Source organism: Oncorhynchus clarkii, chromosome 6, assembly GCF_045791955.1.
Source record: "Oncorhynchus clarkii lewisi isolate Uvic-CL-2024 chromosome 6, UVic_Ocla_1.0, whole genome shotgun sequence".
Taxonomy (NCBI): domain Eukaryota; kingdom Metazoa; phylum Chordata; class Actinopteri; order Salmoniformes; family Salmonidae; genus Oncorhynchus; species Oncorhynchus clarkii.
The window spans coordinates 9,987,882-10,005,349 of NC_092152.1; the positions used below are offsets into that span (position 1 = coordinate 9,987,882).

Here is a 17,468-nt window from a genome sequence, read left to right on the forward strand (position 1 = left end):
ACGCTACCTGCCCCAATACATTGTACCAACTGTAAAGTTTGGTGGAGGACAAATAATGGTCAGGGGCTGTTTTTCATGGTTTCGGCTAGGCCCCTTAGTTCCAGTGAAGGGAAATCTTAACACTACAGCGTACAATGACATTCTAGATGATTCTGTGCTTCCAACTTTGTGGAAACAGTTTGAGGAAGGCCCTTTCCTGTTTCAGCATGTCAATGCCCCCATGCCCAAAGTGAGGTCCATACAGAAATGGTTTGTCGAGATCGGTGTTGGAAGAACTTGATTGCCATGCACAGAGCCCTGACCCCATCGAATACCTTTGGGATGAATTGGAACACCGACTGTGAGCCAGGCCTAATCGCCCAACATCAGTACTCGACCTCACTAATGCTCTTGTGGCTGAATGGAAGCAAGTCCTCGCAGAAATTTTAGTGGAAAGCCTTCTCAGAAGAGGGGAGGCTGTTATAGCAGCAAAGGGGAGACCAACTCCATATTAATGTCCATGATTTTGGAATGAGATGTTCGACGAGCAGGTGTGTACATACTTTTGGTCATGTAGTGTATGTTACTATGGAGGTATAGTGTTTAGAGTAATTTCTCACATGCCCACCTGAAAGCACTGTAGCTTTAAAAACATTTTTTTATTTAACTAGGCAAGTCAGTTAAGAAAAAAATATTATTTATAATGACAGCCTACCCTGGCCAAACTCAGACGACTCTGGGCCGCCCTATGTGACTCCCACAGCCTGGAAGCAAACCAGGGTCTGTAGTGACGCCTCTAGCACTGAGACCCAGTGCCTTAGACGCTGAGCCACTCGGGAGCTACGGTACTCTATGTCACATCAAAAAGACATGGTATAATTCTGCTGTACCTGCCTATGTGGTGAAGAGGTCAATGGAATCCAGACGATGTGGAACAGAAGAGGGGCACACATTCAACAAATCTGATCTAACAAAGTGTATATTTGTCAAATCAGTCATGATTGATGTATTGTAACAGACCCACAATGTGGTTACTAAGGTCAGATATGGATATATTTGGTTGTTTTCGCTGCATAACATTTAGAAGTTGTCCCTTTTCACGTTTAGAAGAAGTGACTGCTAAATGCTAACTTCTGTTAGTATAAGGTGATAGCATAGCTAGCATACAGGAAATCGGTCAAAGTCGTTTTAAAATGCAGTTGATTGGTTAAGATGGCATGAACATGTATTGGGGTTGACCTCCATACAAACATTACACTCCGATTTTTTACTCAACATAGTGTTGTACACTGAGTGTACAAAACATTAAGAACACCTGCTCTGTCCATCACATAGACTGACCAGTTGAATCCAGCAGAAAGCCACTTCAATCAGTGCAGATGAAGGGTGAGGAGACAGGTGAAATAATGATTTTTCAACCTTGAAACAATTGAAACATGGATTGAACATGTGTGCCATTCAAAGGGTGAATGGACAAGACAAAATATTTAGGTGCCTTTGAATGGGGTATGGTAGTAGGTGCCAGGCGCACCGGTTTGAGTGAGTCAAGAACTGTAACGCTGCTGGGTTTTTCACGCTCAACAGTTTCCTGTGTGTATCAAGAATGGTCCTCCACCCAAAGGACATCCAGCCAATTTACTGTGGGATGCTTTCGACACCTTATAGAGTCCATGCCCCGACGAATTGAGGCTGTTCTGAGGGCGAAAGGGGGTGCAAATCAATATTAGGAAGGTGTTCCTATTTTTTTGTATACTCAGTGTATATGTTATGGTAAATGTGTAAGAACTGTGACTCACAGGAGGTTGGTGGCACTTCAATTTGGAAGGACGGGCACGTGGTAATGACTGGAGCGGAATAAGTGGAAAGGTATTAACAACATCAAACACGTGGTTTCAGTGCTTTCAATGTGTTTGATTCTATTCCATTTGCTCCATTCCAGCCATTATTATGAGCCGTCCTCTCCTCAGCAGCCTCCCCTGCTTTGGATCTATAGATTTCTTGAGAAATGTATGGAATTATTGTTTTTACACATCTACTGCGACATACAGTACCAGTCAAAAGTTTGGACACACCTACTCATTAATGACGATTTTGGAGGGTACTACGGTGTTAAATGCTGAGCTTTAATCGATGAACAGCATTCTTACATAGGTATTCCTCTTGTCCAGATGGGTTAGGGCAGAGTGCAGTGTGATTGCAATTGTGTCTGTGGACCTATTGGGGCGGTAAGCAAATTGGAGTGGGTCTAGGGTGTCAGGTAGGGTGAAGGTGATATGATCCTTGACTAGTCTCTCAAAGCACTTCATGATGACGGAAGTGAGTGCTACGGGGCGATAGTCATTTAGCTCAGTTACCTTAGCTTTCTTGGGAACAGGAACCATGTTGGCCCTCTTGAAGCATGTGGGAACAGCAGAATGGGATAGGGATTGATTGAATATGTCCGTAAGCTCACCAGCCAGCTGGTCTACGCATGCTCTGAGGACGAGGCTAGGGATGCCGTCTGGGCCGGCAGGCTAGCGAGGATTAACATGTTTAAATGTTTTACCCACGTTGGCTGCGGTGAAATAGAACCCGCAGGTTTTGGTAGCGGGCCGTGTCAGTGGCACTGTATTGTCCTCAAAGCGAGCAAAGAAGTTGTTTAGTTTGTCTGGGAGCAAGACGTCGGTGTCCACGACGGGGCTGGTTTTCTTTTTGTAATCCGTGATTGACTGTAGACCCTGCCACATATGTCTCGTGTCTGAGCTGTTGAATTGCGACTCTACTTTGTCTCTATACTGACGCTTAGCTTGTTTGATTGCCTTGCAGAGGGAATAGCTACACAGTTTGTATTCGGTCATGTTTCCAGTCGCCTTGTCATGATTAAAAGCAGTGGTTCGCGCTTTCAGTTTTGCACGAATGCTGCCATCAATCCACGGTTTCTCGTTGGGGAAGGTTTTAACAGTCACTGTGGGTACAACATCACTGATGCACTTGCTAATAAACTTACTCACCGAATCAGTGTATACATCAATGTTGTTGTCTGAGGCTATCTTGAACATATCCCAGTTCACGTGATCGAAGCAATCTTGAAGTGTGGAATCAGATTGGTCGGACCAGTGTTGAACAGACCTGAGCACGGGCATTTCCTGTTTTAGTTAGTTTTAGTTTCTGTCTATAGGCTTGGAGCAACAAAATGGAGTCGTGGTCAGATTTGCCGAAAGGAGTGTTAGCGAGGGCTTTGTATGCTTCATGGATGGCAGAGTAGCAATGATCCAGAATGCTGCCAGCCCGGGTTGAGCATTCAATATGCTGATAAAATTTAGGGAGCCTTGTTTTCAGATTAGCTTTGTTAAAAGCCCCAGCTACAATAAATGCAGCCTCAGGATATGTGGTTTCGAGTTTTCATGGAGTCCAATGAAGTCTTTTCAGGGCCACCAAGGTGTCTGCTTGGGGGGAAATACACGGCTGTGAATATAGAGCGGTCTCTTGGTAGGTAATGCGGTCGGCATTTGATTGTAAGGAATTCTAGGTCAGCTGAACAAAAGGACTTGAGTTCCTGTATGTTGTTATGATCACACCACGACTCGTTAATCACAATGCATGTACCCCCGCCCTTCTTCTTACCAGAGAGATGTTTGTTTCTGTCGGCGCGATGCGTGAAGAAACCGGGTGGCTGTACCGACTCTGATAACGTATCCAGAGTGAGCCATGTTTCCGTGAAACAGAGAATGTTACAATCTTTGATGTCTCTCTGGAAGGCAACCCTTGCTCGAATTTTGTCTACCTTGTTGTCAAGAGACTGGACATTGGCGAGTAGTACACTCGGGAGTGGTAAGTGATGTGCCCGTCTACGGGGCCTGACCAGAAGACCCTTCCGTCTGCCCCTTCTGCAGCGCCGTTGTTTTGGTTCGCCTACTGGGATCCAATCCATTGTCCTGGGTGGTGGTCCAAACAGAGGATCCGCTTCAGAAAAGTCATATTCCTGGTCATAATGTTGGTAAGTTGACGTTGCTCTTATATCCAATAGTTCCTCCCGGCTGTATGTAATAAGACTTAAGATTTCCTGGGGTAACAGCGAAAGAAATAAGAAATAAATAAACAAAATACTGCATAGTTTCTTAAGAATGCGAAGCGAGACGACCATCTCTGTCGGCGCCTTGTTGAAGACGGAGACACTGGTGGTGACACTGTCTGTGATTTATTTAGAATTCAAGGCACACTTAACCAGCATGGCTAACACAGAATTCTGCAGCGATATACCATCCCATCTGGTTTGCGCTTAGTGGGACTATCATTTGTTTTTCAACAGGACAATGACCCAACACACCTCCAGGCTGTGTAAGGGATATTTGACCAAGAAGGAGAGTGATGGAGTGCTGCATCAGATAACCTGGCCTCCACAATCACCCGACCTCAACCCAATTGAGATGGTTTGGGATGAGTTGGACCGCAGAGTGAAGGAAAAGCAGCCAACAAGTGCTCAGTATATGTGGGAACTCCTTCAAGACTTTTGGAAAAGCATTCCAGGTGAAGCTGGTTGAGAGAATGCCAAGAATGTGCAAAGCCGTCATCGAGGCAAAGGGTGGCTACTTTGAAGAATATAAAATCTAAAATATATTTTACATTTTTTTAACACTTTTTTGGTTACTACATTATTCCATATGTGTTATTTATAGTTTTGATGTCTTCACTATTATTCTACATTGTACAAAATAGAAAAAATAAATATAAACCCTGGAATGAGTAGGTGTGTCCAATCTTTTGACTGGTGCTTTATATATATGTTTGTATCTTTAATATACATAGAGTAAAGCATCCACTTCCAACAGTGGATGCCTGTATGTAAGAATGTATATATTTGTTTTCAGAACAAGGTGCATGAAGCGCCTCTCGTAGTGGAATTAATGGCATGCACATTAAACTGAAAGTAGTTTAAAAATAAACTCACGATTAGGACATAAATTGAATTAAATCTGGTGTGTTAGATATTTTGATTGACTCATATAGTTTTATCCTTTTACAGAAATGTTTGGTTTGAAATCTTATGGTGTGTAATGGTGATTTACTGAGGCTGAAGTGAATTCTGTTGCGGTCTGTTAGTGAGAAAAGAGTGTTATTTTCCATGGGCTAAGCGTGACATATTTTTCCATTAATCCCATTAAAGCCAGGCTTGCTGGCCGCTTTGCCTTTTCTCCTCTGTTGAAGATGTATACCCTCCACTCCATAAGAAAAAAATATATTTACTGAGGGAGCTGTGAAGAAAGGTTAGAGCACCAGACCAACTCTATCCCCAGCCCCAGACCAACTCTATCCCCAGCCCCAGACCAACTCTATCCCCAGCCCCAGACCAACCCTATCCCCAGACCAACTCTATCCCCAGCCCCAGACTAAGTCTATCCCCAGCCCCACACCAACCCTATCCCCAGACCAACTCTATCCCCAGCCCCAGACCAACTCTATCCCCAGCCCCAGACCAACCCTATCCCCAGACCAACTCTATCCCCAGCCCCAGACCAAGTATATCCCCAACCCCAGACAAACCCTATCCTCAGACCAACTCTATCCCCAGACCAACTCTATCCCCAGACCAACTCTATCCCCAGTCCAACCCTATCCCCAGACCAACCCTATCCCCAGACCAACTCTATCCCCAGCCCCAGCCCAACTCTATCCCCAGCCCCAGACCAACTCAATCCCCAGCCCCAGACCAAGTATATCCCCAACCCCAGACCAACCCTATCCTCAGACCAACTCTATCCCCAGACCAACTCCATCCCCAGACCAGCTCTATCCCCAGTCCAACCCTATCCCCAGACCAACTCTATCCCCAGACCAACTCTATCCCCAGCCCCAGACCAACCCTATCCCCAGACCAACTCTATCCCAGACCAACCCTATCCCCAGCCCCAGACCAACTCTATCTCCAGACCAACTCTATCCCCAGCCCCAGCCCAACTCTATCCCCAGCCCCAGTCCCAGCCCCAGCCCAACTCTATCCCCAGACCAACTCTATCCCCAGACCAACTCTATCCCCAGACCAACTCTATCCCCAGTCCAACCCTATCCCCAGACCAACCCTATCCCCAGTCCAACTATATCCCCAGCCCCAGTCCCAGCCCCAACCCAACCCTATCCCGAGCCCCAGTCCAATTCTATCCCCAGCCCCAGACCCAGACCAACCCTATCCCCAGACCAACTCTATCCCCAGCCCCAGACCAACTCTATCCCCAGCCCCAGCCCAACTCTATCCCCAGCCCCAGCCCAACTCTATCCCCAGCCCCAGCCCAACTCTATCCCCAGCCCCAGCCCAACTCTATCCCCAGCCCCAGCCCAACTCTATCCCCAGCCCCAGCCCAAATCTATCCCCAGCCCCAGACCAACTCTATCCCCAGCCCCAGACCAACTCTATCCCCAGTCCCAGCCCAACTCTATCCCCAGTCCCAGCCCCAGACCAACTCCATCCCCAGTCCCAGCCCCAGACCAACTCTATCCCCAGCCCAACTCTATCCCTAGCCCCAGCCCAACTCTATCCCCAGCCCAACTCTATCCCTAGCCCCAGTCCAAATCTATCCCCAGCCCCAGACCCAGACTAACCCTATCCCCAGCCCAACTCTATCCCCAGCCCCAGTCCAACTCTATCCCCAGACCCAGACCAACCCTATCCCCAGCCCCAGACCCAGACCAACTCTATCCACAGCCCAACTCTATCCCCAGCCCCAGCCCAACTCTATCCCCCAGCCCAACTCTATCCCCAGCCCCAGCCCAACTCTATCCCCAGCCCCAGCCCAACTCTATCCCCAGCCCCAGACCAACTCTATCCCCAGCCCCAGACCAACTCTATCCCCAGTCCCAGCCCAACTCTATCCCCAGTCCCAGCCCCAGACCAACTCCATCCCCAGTCCCAGCCCCAGACCAACTCTATCCCCAGCCCAACTCTATCCCTAGCCCCAGCCCAACTCTATCCCCAGCCCAACTCTATCCCTAGCCCCAGTCCAAATCTATCCCCAGCCCCAGACCCAGACTAACCCTATCCCCAGCCCAACTCTATCCCAAGCCCCAGTCCAACTCTATCCCCAGACCCAGACCAACCCTATCCCCAGCCCCAGACCCAGACCAACTCTATCCCCAGCCCAACTCTATCCACAGCCCCAGTCCAACCCTATCCCCAGCCCCAGCCCAACTCTATCCCCAGCCCCAGCCCAACTCTATCCCCAGCCCCAGTCCAACTCTATCCCCAGACCCAGCCCATCTCTATCCCCAGCCCCAGCCCAACTCTATCCCTAGCCCCAGATCCACTCTAACCCCAGCTCTAGAACAACTCTATCCCCAGTCCCAGCCCAACTCTATCCCCTGTCCCAGCCCCAGACCAACTCTATCCCCAGCCCAACTCTATCCCTAGCCCCAGCCCAACTCTATCCCCAGCCCAACTCTATCCTCAGCCCCAGTCCAAATCTATCCCCAGCCCCAGACCCAGACCAACCCTATCCCCAGCCTAACTCTATCCCCAGCCCCAGTCCAACTCTATCCCCAGACCCAGACCAACCCTATCCCCAGCCCCAGACCCAGACCAACTCTATCCCCAGCCCAACTCTATCCCCAGCCCCAGTCCAACTCTATCCCCAGACCCAGACCAACCCTATCCCCAGCCCCAGTCCAACTCTATCCCCAGACCCAGACCAACTCTTTCCCCAGTCCAACTCTATCCCCAGCCCCAGCAACTCTATCCTCAGCCCAACTCTATCCCCAGACCCAGACCAACTCTATCCCCAGTCCAACTCTATCCCCAGCCCCAGCCCAACTCTATCCCCAGACCCAGACCAACTCTGTCCCCTGCCCAACTCTATCCCCAGTCCCAGCCCAACTCTATCCCCAGACCCAGACCAACTCTATCCCCAGCCCAACTCTATTCCCAGCCCCAGACCAACTCGATCCCCAGCCCCAGCCCAACTCTATCCCCAGCCCCAGTCCAACTCTATCCCCAGACCCAGCCCAACTCTATCCCCAGCCCCAGCCCAACTCTATCCCCAGCCCCAGACCAACTCTATCCCCAGCCCCAGACAAACTCTATCCCCAGTCCCAGCCCAACTCTATCCCCTGTCCCAGCCCCAGACCAACTCTATCCCCAGCCCAACTCTATCCCTAGCCCCAGCCCAACTCTATCCCCAGCCCAACTCTATCCCCAGCCCCAGTCCAAATCTTTCCCCAGCCCCAGACCAAGACCAACCCTATCCCCAGCCTAACTCTATCCCCAGCCCCAGTCCAACTCTATCCCCAGACCCAGACCAACCCTATCCCCAGCCCCAGACCCAGACCAACTCTATCCCCAGCCCAACTCTATCCCCAGCCCCAGTCCAACTCTATCCCACCCAGACCAACCCTATCCCCAGCCCCAGTCCAACTCTATCCCCAGACCCAGACCAACTCTTTCCCCAGTCCAACTCTATCCCCAGCCCCAGCCCAACTCTATCCTCAGCCCAACTCTATCCCCAGACCCAGACCAACTCTATCCCCAGTCCAACTCTATCCCCAGCCCCAGCCCAACTCTATCCCCAGACCCAGACCAACTCTGTCCCCAGCCCAACTCTATCCCCAGTCCCAGCCCAACTCTATCCCCAGCCCAACTCTATCCCCAGACCCAGACCAACTCTATCCCCAGCCCAACTCTATTCCCAGCCCCAGACCAACTCTATCCCCAGCCCCAGCCCAACTCTATCCCCAGCCCCAGTCCAACTCTATCCCCAGACCCAGCCCAACTCTATCCCCAGCCCCAGCCCAACTCTATCCCCAGCCCCAGACCAACTCTATCCCCAGCCCCAGACAAACTCTATCCCCAGTCCCAGCCCAACTCTATCCCCTGTCCCAGCCCCAGACCAACTCTATCCCCAGCCCAACTCTATCCCTAGCCCCAGCCCAACTCTATCCCCAGCCCAACTCTATCCCCAGCCCCAGTCCAAATCTTTCCCCAGCCCCAGACCCAGACCAACCCTATCCCCAGCCTAACTCTATCCCCAGCCCCAGTCCAACTCTATCCCCAGACCCAGACCAACCCTATCCCCAGCCCCAGACCCAGACCAACTCTATCCCCAGCCCAACTCTATCCCCAGCCCCAGTCCAACTCTATCCCCAGACCCAGACCAACCCTATCCCCAGCCCCAGTCCAACTCTATCCCCAGACCCAGACCAACTCTTTCCCCAGTCCAACTCTATCCCCAGCCCCAGCCCAACTCTATCCTCAGCCCAACTCTATCCCCAGACCCAGACCAACTCTATCCCCAGTCCAACTCTATCCCCAGCCCCAGCCCAACTCTATCCCCAGACCCAGACCAACTCTGTCCCCAGCCCAACTCTATCCCTAGCCCCAGCCCAACTCTATCCCCAGCCCAACTCTATCCCTAGCCCCAGTCCAAATCTATCCCCAGCCCCAGACCCAGACTAACCCTATCCCCAGCCCAACTCTATCCCAAGCCCCAGTCCAACTCTATCCCCAGACCCAGACCAACCCTATCCCCAGCCCCAGACCCAGACCAACTCTATCCCCAGCCCAACTCTATCCACAGCCCCAGTCCAACCCTATCCCCAGCCCCAGCCCAACTCTATCCCCAGCCCCAGCCCAACTCTATCCCCAGCCCCAGTCCAACTCTATCCCCAGACACAGCCCAACTCTATCCCCAGCCCCAGCCCAACTCTATCCCTAGCCCCAGATCCACTCTAACCCCAGCTCTAGAACAACTCTATCCCCAGTCCCAGCCCAACTCTATCCCCTGTCCCAGCCCCAGACCAACTCTATCCCCAGCCCAACTCTATCCCTAGCCCCAGCCCAACTCTATCCCCAGCCCAACTCTATCCCCAGCCCCAGTCCAAATCTATCCCCAGCCCCAGACCCAGACCAACCCTATCCCCAGCCTAACTCTATCCCCAGCCCCAGTCCAACTCTATCCCCAGACCCAGACCAACCCTATCCCCAGCCCCAGACCCAGACCAACTCTATCCCCAGCCCAACTCTATCCCCAGCCCCAGTCCAACTCTATCCCCAGACCCAGACCAACCCTATCCCCAGCCCCAGTCCAACTCTATCCCCAGACCCAGACCAACTCTTTCCCCAGTCCAACTCTATCCCCAGCCCCAGCCCAACTCTATCCTCAGCCCAACTCTATCCCCAGACCCAGACCAACTCTATCCCCAGTCCAACTCTATCCCCAGCCCCAGCCCAACTCTATCCCCAGACCCAGACCAACTCTGTCCCCTGCCCAACTCTATCCCCAGTCCCAGCCCAACTCTATCCCCAGACCCAGACCAACTCTATCCCCAGCCCAACTCTATTCCCAGCCCCAGACCAACTCTATCCCCAGCCCCAGCCCAACTCTATCCCCAGCCCCAGTCCAACTCTATCCCCAGACCCAGCCCAACTCTATCCCCAGCCCCAGCCCAACTCTATCCCCAGCCCCAGACCAACTCTATCCCCAGCCCCAGACAAACTCTATCCCCAGTCCCAGCCCAACTCTATCCCCAGACCCAGACCAACTCTTTCCCCAGTCCAACTCTATCCCCAGCCCCAGCCCAACTCTATCCTCAGCCCAACTCTATCCCCAGACCCAGACCAACTCTATCCCCAGTCCAACTCTATCCCCAGCCCCAGCCCAACTCTATCCCCAGACCCAGACCAACTCTGTCCCCAGCCCAACTCTATCCCCAGTCCCAGCCCAACTCTATCCCCAGACCCAGACCAACTCTATCCCCAGCCCAACTCTATTCCCAGCCCCAGACCAACTCTATCCTCAGCCCCAGCCCAACACTATCCCCAGACCCAGACCAACTCTATCCTCAGCCCCAGTCTATCCCCGGCCCCACTCTATCCTCAGCCCCAGTCTATCCCCAGCCCAAGGTTTTACATGAACACTATGCTGCTTCGGACCTGTGCCAATAAAGGCCTAGTTCACACAGTAATCCAGCAAGCACTGTGCCACTAGAGTTGTCTAGTCCTGAAGAACTACTGACTTACAGGCTCTCTCTTTCACTAATGTGTTTTGACATGACAAAGAAGGTCACTGTTGTCCGACTTGCACGTATGGCCCGTGACTTTGATCGATTGCTGCTGTGACTTTCATTTCAATACCCCTGATTAGTCTGCCTGTTGCGATGTCTGCAAGGTCTGACCGCTTTTGATCGACCTCAGATCCCAGCTGCATTTGCAACACTGTTCCATTTCTGGAGCCCCAAAGTGGGATCAAAGGGGAGCTTGTTAGGCCAGGTGTTCCAGCGAGCTGTTGGAATGTCTTGCTGCTTGAAACAATTGATTCTGTGTTTTGCTCACTGGTGCTGTTGGTTTACCTCCATGATCCGGCCGGCTGCCTAGACCAGGTCATTTGGTCACAGAGGTCAGCTCAGAGGTCAACTCAGAGAATAACACAAAACAAAAAGACACCTGGAACACAAAGACCTAGAAGTGCAGGGATGCATGCGTGTGCGCATACTCATCCACACACTCACACACTTCCTCCCCCAAGTCTCCCAACATGTTTATGTTCATGATTCATCATTCATCATTTCTGAACTCTATCTGAGCTGTGTCTGAACTCTGTGTAGATTGTGTTGAAATGAATGAGTGCGTATACTTACCACCCGCTTGTCATTCTGTAGGTTCAGGTTTCCCTAAACCAGGCCTTCAGACATGTTTTGGGGTGAGGGGGAACGGCACCACCAATGTTCTCCCTAAGGGCCCTGTCCCAGAGAGGCCGGCCCCCCAGCCCCATCCCAAAGACCAGGACACTCTGGTGCAGATGGCCGAACACATTCCTGCAGGGACACGCACACCCATGTGTGGCCACTGCAACATGGACATCAGGTGAGAGAGAGAGGAGAGAGAGAGGGGGAGAGAGAGAAACATGGAGAGAAAGAGAGCGAGAGAGAGAGAAAGAGAGCGAGAGAGAGAGAGAGGGGGGAGAGAGAAACATGGAGAGAAAGAGAGAGAGAAAGAGAGCGAGAGAAAGAGAGCGAGAGAAAAGAGAGAAAGAGAGAGAGAGAGAGAGAGAGAGAAAGCGAGAGAGAGAGAGTGTTAGAGATGGGGAATATGGACAAAAGTCTGTATCACAATTGACCAGTTACTTATTTATACTAATCTTAAAACTATTACTACTTATTTTAATGTTGTAGCTATCAGTTGTTCTGTTAGCAATAGCCTATTAGCAGACTTCTTTCATTTCGAACATAACATTCTTCTAGTAAATGCAAATTATAATTTTTTTAGTAGAATTCCCTCGATAAATTATTGGTTCGGTCGGTATTGATCATTTGTAGGTTATCCCACCTCTAGTTTGTTTGTTGGGGACCATACAGCACAGGACAGAGTTGGAGCCTGAGGGAAATGCCTTTTGAAAGACATTTCAATAGAATTACAATATTCAACTAAACATAATATGATCACTTATATAAATCCAAAATATGAATGAAAATAGTACACAGCACACTCTCTCGCTCCCTCTCTCTCTCTCTCTCCCTTTTGCTATCCTTCTCGCTCTTTTTCTTTCTCTGTTCTCTCTCTCTCTCTCTCTCTCTCTCGCTGTCTTTCTCTCTCTTTCTCTCTCTCCATTTCTCTCTCCCACGCCCTCTCTCTCTCTCTTTCGATCTCCTCCTCCATCCTTTTCCCTCCCTCCCTCCCTCCCTCCCTCCCTCCCTCCCTCCCTCCCTCCCTCCCTCCCTCCCTCCCTCCCTCCCTCCCTCCCTCCCTCCCTCCCTCCCTCCCTCCTTCCTTCCTTCCTTCCTTCCTTCCTTCCTTCCTTCCTTCCTTCCTTCCTTCCTTCCTTCCTTCCTTCCTTCCCTCCCTCCCTCCCTCCCTCCCTCCCTCCCTCCCTCCCTCCAGTGATGGTATCTTGTTCATTCTTTAATTTGCCCAGAGTTAGGACTGTTGAATAGAACATGAGAGTCCGTGGCGGAGGAGGAGAACACACTGCCTGCGTCCCAAATGGCACTGTTTTCCCTATGTAGTGCACTACTTTTGACCACGACCCATAGGGAAAAACCATAGGGCTCTGGTCAAAAGTAGTGCACTACACAGGGAATAGGGTGCCATTTGGGATTCAGGCAGTGGTTCTCTCCTCATCTTAATTACAGTTCATGGCTCTCAGCAGCCTGTTATTGGCCGGTAGCTAAGACTATCTCCTCTGGTGTTGGCTTACATTGCGCCCCGAGGATAGGGTAGCAGATCCCGCTCCTGCCTAAAGAGTGTCGGTTACGACACAGTTTAGAGTGACCATTGTGTGCATTAAATATCCCCCAGTTGTTTTCCCATATAAACTAATCATCCTATTTACAGGCGAATAGGCTTTGTTGACATTACAGTCGCTAAATGTACTGCTGTCCAAACAGTGATGGTTAAGGAAAATAAGGGTTAGAGTTAAACTGGGAGTATGATAGAAAATGCTGCTGCAGATGCTAATGTGAAAGTTTCATTGTATTTAGTTGAACTTTAATTAATCTTAAAGGGGAGTAATTTGTATTTAATTGAACTTAATCAATCTTAAAGGGGAGTAATTTGCTTCGGACCTTTTCTTCTTATAGTTTTTACTCCAAAACTACGAACCTTTCGGCTTTCACATACAGTATGTAGACACTGGTATGATGCTGAATATAATGCCTATGAGGTATACAATCATGCTCCTTTAAACTGAATGAAACCCGTTTTCTTCCTCCAGAGGCCCATTCCTGGTGGCCATGGGAAAGTCCTGGCACCCCGAGGAGTTTAACTGCGCCCACTGCCGGACCTCCCTGGCAGACATTGGCTTCGTGGAGGAGCAAGGCTCGGTCTACTGTGAACACTGCTACGAGGACTTCTTCGCACCTTCCTGTAGCCGCTGTCAGATGAAGATCCTGGGGGTAAGTCCTGAGGGGTATCCTACGAAGCAAGCTAGATCTACTCAGGGTTTTCTACCGCTAACCAGCTTCAGTTAGCGTCACAGTCTTTCCTGACCGCGTCACTTGACCAGGAAAAACTCAGGTTCTTTATCAAGGGCTGTCAATCATTCTGTGACCCTCTGTTTTGACTGGATTGAAATGCTGACGTGAAAAGGACAGAGCGGCTTTGAGGAAACATGGAGTGACAATTCACGACTGGGCACTAAGAGGCCTCCTTTTCCCCCGTCACACGTTTACCCTCTTTCAACCCTTTATTCTTCATACTTTTATTTCTCACCCTTTCTAACCAGCTTACCTCTGTCTTTAACCCATTTTCTCACTCTCTCATTCTTAATCCCTCCGTATTCCTCTCCCTCCTTCATTCCAGCATTAGTCTATCCCCCTATGACCTCCCCAGTTCTCACAGCTGAATGGTGGGAAATCAGTGTGTGTGTTAAGCTCTGTCATGCGCTGCAGAGAAGAAAGGAGAACTGGAGAAAAGCTCTACGATCAGATGTGTAAAAATTAGCACCCGGCGGCCTGGCATTTAGCACCTGGCGGCCTGGCATTTAGCACCCAGCGGCCTGGCATTTAGCACCCGGTGGCCTGGCATTTAGCACCCAGCGGCCTGGCATTTAGCACCCGGCAGCCTGGCCATCACCACCTGGCAGCCTGGCTATCAGCACCAGGCAGCCTGGCATTTAGCACCCGGCTGCCTGGCCATCAGCACTCGGCAGCCTGGCCATCACCACCTGGCAGCCTGGCCATCACCACCTGGCAGCCTGGCTATCAGCACCAGACAGCCTGGCTATCAGCACCAGGCAGCCTGGCCATCACCACCTGGCAGCCTGGCCATCACCACCCGGCAGCCTGGCTATCAGCACCAGGCAGCCTGGCCATCAGCACCCAGCGGCCTGGCCATCAGCACCAGGCAGTTAGACATCACTACCTGGCAGCCTGGCTATCAGCACCAGGCAGCCTGGCAATTAGCACCCGGCAGTTAGACAATAAGCTCCCAGAAGCCTTGCAATTAGCACCTGGCAGCCTGGCAATTAGCACCCGGTAGCCTGGCCATAAGTACCTGGCAGCCTGGCCTTCCTATAGATCAGTAGAAGTGCTGGATAGAGAAAGGTCAATTAGACGGGAGGGTAGATGGTTGAATATTCACACACACGCATGCAGCTTTGTCACTGACAAGGCACTGCAATGATGAGCTGGACTTACTGGATTAGTAATTGTCTGTGGTTTCCTTGCAGGAAGTGATCAATGCCCTGAAACAGACCTGGCACATTCATTGTTTCCTGTGTGCATCGTGCCAGCAGCCCATTAGGAACAACACCTTTCACCTGGAGGATGGAGAGCCCTACTGTGAAAGAGGTGAACACACATAGACTATGTCTCAATTATCTGTCATTCCTCCCACTTCCCTTCCGTGTTCAAGATGTGTGTGAAGTAGTGAACAAGTGTACTCTTCAGGAATAAGGAGATATTATTGGGACGCACACAGGCTGACTGATTGTTCAGTTTTACAAGTAGTCTAGAGTTCAGGAGTGGTCTAGAGTTCAGTAGTAGTCTTGAGTTTAGTAGTAGTCTAGTGTTCAGTAGTAGTCTAGAGTTCAGTAGTAGTCTAGAGTTAAGTAGTAGTCTGAGTTCAGTAGTAGTCTGAGTTTAGTAGTAGTCTAGAGTTCAGTAGTAGTCTAGAGTTCAGGGGTGGTCTAGAGTTCAGGTGTGGTCTAGAGTTCAGTAGTAGTCTGAGTTCAGGAGTAGTCTAGAGTTCAGTAGTAGTCTTGAGTTCAGGGGTGGTCTAGAGTTCAGGTGTGGTCTTGAGTTCAGTAGTAGTCTGAGTTCAGGAGTAGTCTAGAGTTCAGTAGTAGTCTTGAGTTCAGTAGTAGTCTGAGTTCAGGAGTAGTCTGAGTTCAGGAGTAGTCTAGAGTTCAGGAGTAGTCTAGAATTGAGGAGTAGTCTAGAATTCAGGAGTAGTCTAGAATTCAGGAGTAGTCTAGAGTTCATGAGTAGTCTGAGTTCAGGAGTAGTCTAGAGTTCAGGAGTAGTCTAGAGTTCATGAGTAGTCTGAGTTCAGGAGTAGTCTAGAGTTCAGGAGTAGTCTGAGTTCAGGAGTAGTCTAGAGTTCAGGAGTAGTCTGAGTTCAGGAGTAGTCTAGAGTTCAGGAGTAGTCTGAGTTCAGGAGTAGTCTAGAGTTCAGGAGTAGTCTAGAGTTCAGGAGTAGTCTGAGTTCAGGAGTAGTCTGAGTTCAGGAGTAGTCTAGAGTTCAGGAGTAGTCTGAGTTCAGGAGTAGTCTAGAGTTCAGGAGTAGTCTGAGTTCAGGAGTAGTCTAGAGTTCAGGAGTAGTCTAGAGTTCAGGAGTAGTCTGAGTTCAGGAGTAGTCTAGAGTTCAGGAGTAGTCTAGAGTTCAGGAGTAGTCTAGAGTTCTAGAGTTCAGTAGTCTGAGTTCAGGAGTAGTCTAGAGTTCAGGAGTAGTCTAGAGTTCAGGAGTAGTCTAGAGTTCAGGAGTAGTCTAGAGTTCAGGAGTAGTCTAGAGTTCAGGAGTAGTCTGAGTTCAGGAGTAGTCTAGAGTTCAGGAGTAGTCTGAGTTCAGGAGTAGTCTAGAGTTCAGTAGTAGTCTAGAGTTCAGGAGTAGTCTGAGTTCAGGAGTAGTCTAGAGTTCAGGAGTAGTCTGAGTTCAGGAGTAGTCTAGAGTTCAGTAGTAGTCTAGAGTTCAGGAGTAGTCTGAGTTCAGGAGTAGTCTAGAGTTCATGAGTAATCTAGAGTTCAGGAGTAGTCTGAGTTCATGAGTAGTCTAGAGTTCAGGAGTAGTCTGAGTTCAGGAGTAGTCTAGAGTTCAGGAGTAGTCTAGAGTTCAGGAGTAGTCTAGAGTTCAGTAGTAGTCTAGAGTTCAGGAGTAGTCTGAGTTCAGGAGTAGTCTAGAGTTCAGGAGTAGTCTGAGTTCAGGAGTAGTCTAGAGTTCAGGAGTAGTCTAGAGTTCAGGAGTAGTCTAGAGTTCAGTAGTAGTCTAGAGTTCAGGAGTAGTCTAGAGTTCAGGAGTAGTCTGAGTTCAGGAGTAGTCTAGAGTTCAGGAGTAGTCTGAGTTCAGGAGTAGTCTAGAGTTCAGGAGTAGTCTAGAGTTCAGGAGTAGTCTAGAGTTCAGGAGTAGTCTGAGTTCAGGAGTAGTCTAGAGTTCAGGAGTAGTCTGAGTTCAGGAGTAGTCTAGAGTTCAGGAGTAGTCTAGAGTTCAGGAGTAGTCTAGAGTTCAGTAGTAGTCTAGAGTTCAGGAGTAGTCTAGAGTTCAGGAGTAGTCTGAGTTCAGGAGTAGTCTAGAGTTCAGGAGTAGTCTAGAGTTCAGGAGTAGTCTGAGTTCAGGAGTAGTCTAGAGTTCAGGAGTAGTCTGAGTTCAGGAGTAGTCTAGAGTTCAGGAGTAGTCTAGAGTTCAGTAGTAGTCTAGAGTTCAGGAGTAGTCTAGAGTTCAGGAGTAGTCTGAGTTCAGGAGTAGTCTAGAGTTCAGGAGTAGTCTGAGTTCAGGAGTAGTCTAGAGTTCAGTAGTAGTCTAGAGTTCAGGAGTAGTCTAGAGTTCAGTAGTAGTCTAGAGTTCAGGAGTAGTCTAGAGTTCAGGAGTAGTCTGAGTTCAG

At 50.1% G+C, this 17,468-nt stretch overlaps 1 protein-coding gene across 1 annotated transcript in view; it reads left to right on the plus strand.

The window, feature by feature from the left end:
* Window positions 1-17,468, plus strand: part of LOC139410601 (PDZ and LIM domain 5a) — a gene marked incomplete in the record, with an annotated part of 72,182 nt that overhangs the window by 50,724 nt on the left and 3,990 nt on the right. The window contains 3 exon segments of the mRNA XM_071155907.1: window positions 11,596-11,800; window positions 13,647-13,827; window positions 15,102-15,222. Coding sequence (XP_071012008.1) covers window positions 11,596-11,800; window positions 13,647-13,827; window positions 15,102-15,222 — 507 coding nt within the window.